General features: G+C 52.5%; 1 protein-coding gene across 1 annotated transcript; it reads right to left on the bottom strand.

Moving 5' to 3' along the window:
• Positions 1-203: 203 nt before the first annotated feature.
• Positions 204-2506, bottom strand: LOC132476455 (TOG array regulator of axonemal microtubules protein 1-like). Its single transcript, XM_060078421.1, has 2 exons — positions 446-2506; positions 204-296 (listed from the first exon to the last, which is right to left on the bottom strand). Exons 1-2 carry the CDS (start codon positions 2504-2506, stop codon positions 204-206), a joined length of 2154 nt encoding a protein of 717 aa, XP_059934404.1.
• Positions 2507-2748: the final 242 nt, after the last annotated feature.

Raw genomic sequence — 2748 nt, 5'->3', positions numbered from 1 at the left:
AAAAATATAAAGGAATCAATAACAGTGAATCAACAAGGTAAAACAGAACCCCAATCTGAAAGAGGCAAAGAAGAAAAAAAAAAAAAAAGCCTTGCCTATGGGGGCGGAGTTTAGGCGGGGGTGGAACTTAGGCAGGGGTGGGGTTTAGGGTGGGCGTGACATAGACGGGTGGGGGAGGGTGACGGTTGAGCATGGGGTGGGGCCTAGGCTCTGGACCCACGTAGCTTGAAAGGGCCCTGGAGGCGAGGCCTAGGCGGGGCGGCATTCAAGCGTGGAGCTGGGCCTCCGCTTAGGATCTGAGCGTAAGGAGACAGGCAGCAGGACGAAAGGAGGGCGCCTGGAGTGTGGAGTTCTGGAGTTTGGAGGTAGGACCCTGAGTGAGGGTGTGTGGGTGGGGTTTAGGCCCAGTGTGGTTAGAGGGGGTCTCCGAGTGTAGAGGTAGGGCCCTGGGTGGGGGCCGTGCTTCTATATCCTTTGAATTGGAGGTCTGATTTTCTCCCGTGACTCCAGGCTGCTCATTTTCCCATGGTAATTTATTTTTTCCTTTTCCTGCACTTAGTACCCTTCGAGTACAGATAGTTGGACCATAAGATCCATAAATTTGCATGCTATCCCTTGTGTGGTCACCACAGTGACAGTGCGCACTCTGAGTTCTGTTACCCGCCAAAAGCCAGTCTGTATCTGCTCCATGTGCCAAATGGCCTGATCTACCCTGGGCAGATGATGGCATGAGTACTGCATACTCCACAAATCCCTCTTCTGTTAACTTTGGGAGGGTTTTCCTAGCCAATCTGGCCTGCACAGCATTCATCACTCCATCTCTGTTATCCTGCAGCTCAACAGTATCCACAGCTCTGAAAAGGATGCTGGTTTTACCTGAGCCCATTGATGATGCCAACACAGCAAAGGCTTCAAGAGCTGCTTGGCGTACCCTGCGTTTGCTATCTACAAGAGCTGGGGCAAGATCAAAAGACAGTTTGGATAAGTCAAAATCCTCACTGGGATAGGTCAGGAGGGAGCAGATGCAAATGTTCACCACTTCCTCTCTCACTCTGGAATGCTTATGTTTGAGATGTTCCAGGAGTAAGCAAAGCACCTGTTGAGGACCTACTTCCTTCATTAGCTTGAGGAAGATTTTCATGTATTCTTGTTTGATCACCAACTTGTTGTCTGCCAGCACTTTGACAGAAGCTGCTATAACTGGTCCCAAGAACTGTTGTACCTGCTCTCCAAGACGAACAACCAGTAAATGAAGAACTTGAAGTGTGCCATGGACCACTTTGAAGTTAGAATCGTCTAACAAATTATACATCAAACTAATGAAACTGACGAGGCTAGAATGAGAGGTGGAACTAGGGTTAAAGCGTCCCATCACCTGTTTTAGCTCCTCAATAGCCTGAGTCCGGTTCTTATAGTCTTCCTGATCTGACAACCTTGAATGCAGCTCCTGAGGAATAATCACAAATTTAAGATTGCTGTTGGAAAGAGGCACTGCACTGGGAAGGGGATCTTCAGGAAATCCAGAGGCTTCAAGTTCCAAATAATAAGGAACCTGACTTCCAAACTGGGACTCCAGGCGGCGATTGTAGTGTCTCCTCAGGGCAGAAGGCAGACGAGAGATATATGACTGAAACCTCTCTTGGCCAAGACGCTCCCCAATTTGTTGAAGTGCAGAGAAGGCTGTCTCAGATTCTTCTTCTATCTCCTGACCGCCAAGCTTTCGGGCTAAGGATATTATCACCTCGGTAAGATCTAGGCCGAGCAACAAATCCTCAGGAGTAAGCAAGATAGGGAACAGTAGTGCCGTGGAAGCTCTAAGCCGGGCATCGGTACTTTCCAGTCCTTGTTGTATAAGCATTCTCAGCACCTCTCCAGAACTACGTTTCAGACACACGTGTAGGATCTGCAGCGCATCTTTCCGCAGGGCTGGATTCTCTTCTCGTAAGGAGACAACTAGTTGAGGCAGAAGTGTTAGGCTAAAGGCCTCTTCCAACTGGCCTGCCTCCCCCTGACCCCGGAGAACGTCCGAGAGGAGTTGCAAGCAGAGTCGCTTCTCATCACTACCTCCTTCCACAAGCACTCGACCCACGGCCCGATACAATGCTTCCTTTCGTCGGGGGAAGCCAAGTCTACCGCCCCGGCGCGGCAAAGCAGCCTGTAAAGCCTGGAAGGCCTCGGAAGGATCCGGCGCGGTCCGGAGTTGTTGAAGGAGCCGAGTCTCCTCTTCATCTCCCCCTGACAAACCACCTCCAGACCCAGACCAATTACTTGAGATTGCCTCCGCGGGCATCAAGAGGGTAGAGGCCAGAGGCGAAGGTGTCGGGAGGCAGGAACCGTGGTCTCCGGCAGCTCCACAGCAGCAGTAGTTTTTCTCACCTCTCATGGCGCCCCCACCTCGTCTATGATCAGTCTCTGGGGCGGGAGGACGACTGCGGCTCCGGAGGCGATAGGCACAGAGGGCTGGAAGGGGCGGCAGCGGGAGCAGCGCGAAGGGTGCAGCCGCCATGAAGGGTCGTCAAGTGGCGGAGCCTGTAGGAAACCATCTTCTCCGAAGGGCTCGATGGAGCCCAGCCTTCCTGTTCTTCTCCAATCCTCAAGCTGCAGAGGAGGAAAAAGAACAGCTTAAGCCCCCAACTCCGGAGACTGCCTTCGGCAAAATGGCCCCCGTCTGAGCCCCAGACCCCACAGCTGCCTCCGGGCGTAACCAGGGGCACCACGTGACCAAACCCCCTTCTGGGGCTTTATGGA

Source organism: Mesoplodon densirostris, chromosome 2 (genome assembly GCF_025265405.1).
Source record: "Mesoplodon densirostris isolate mMesDen1 chromosome 2, mMesDen1 primary haplotype, whole genome shotgun sequence".
In the NCBI taxonomy this organism is placed as follows: Eukaryota; Metazoa; Chordata; class Mammalia; order Artiodactyla; family Ziphiidae; genus Mesoplodon; species Mesoplodon densirostris.
The sequence above is the reverse complement of the archived record's forward strand: the minus strand, read 5'-3'. Positions and strand labels throughout refer to the sequence as shown.

What these genes read in the sequence shown, in the direction of transcription:
- LOC132476455 (XM_060078421.1), bottom strand. Translation starts at nt 2,506, where the DNA reads ATGGCGGCTGCACCCTTCGCGCTGCTCCCGCTGCCGCCCCTTCCAGCC. An exon ending in AAGCACGGCCCCCACCCAGG is followed by an intron (nt 297 to 445) that starts GCCCTACCTCTA and finishes CCTTACGCTCAG; the next exon opens with ATCCTAAGCGGAGGCCCAGC.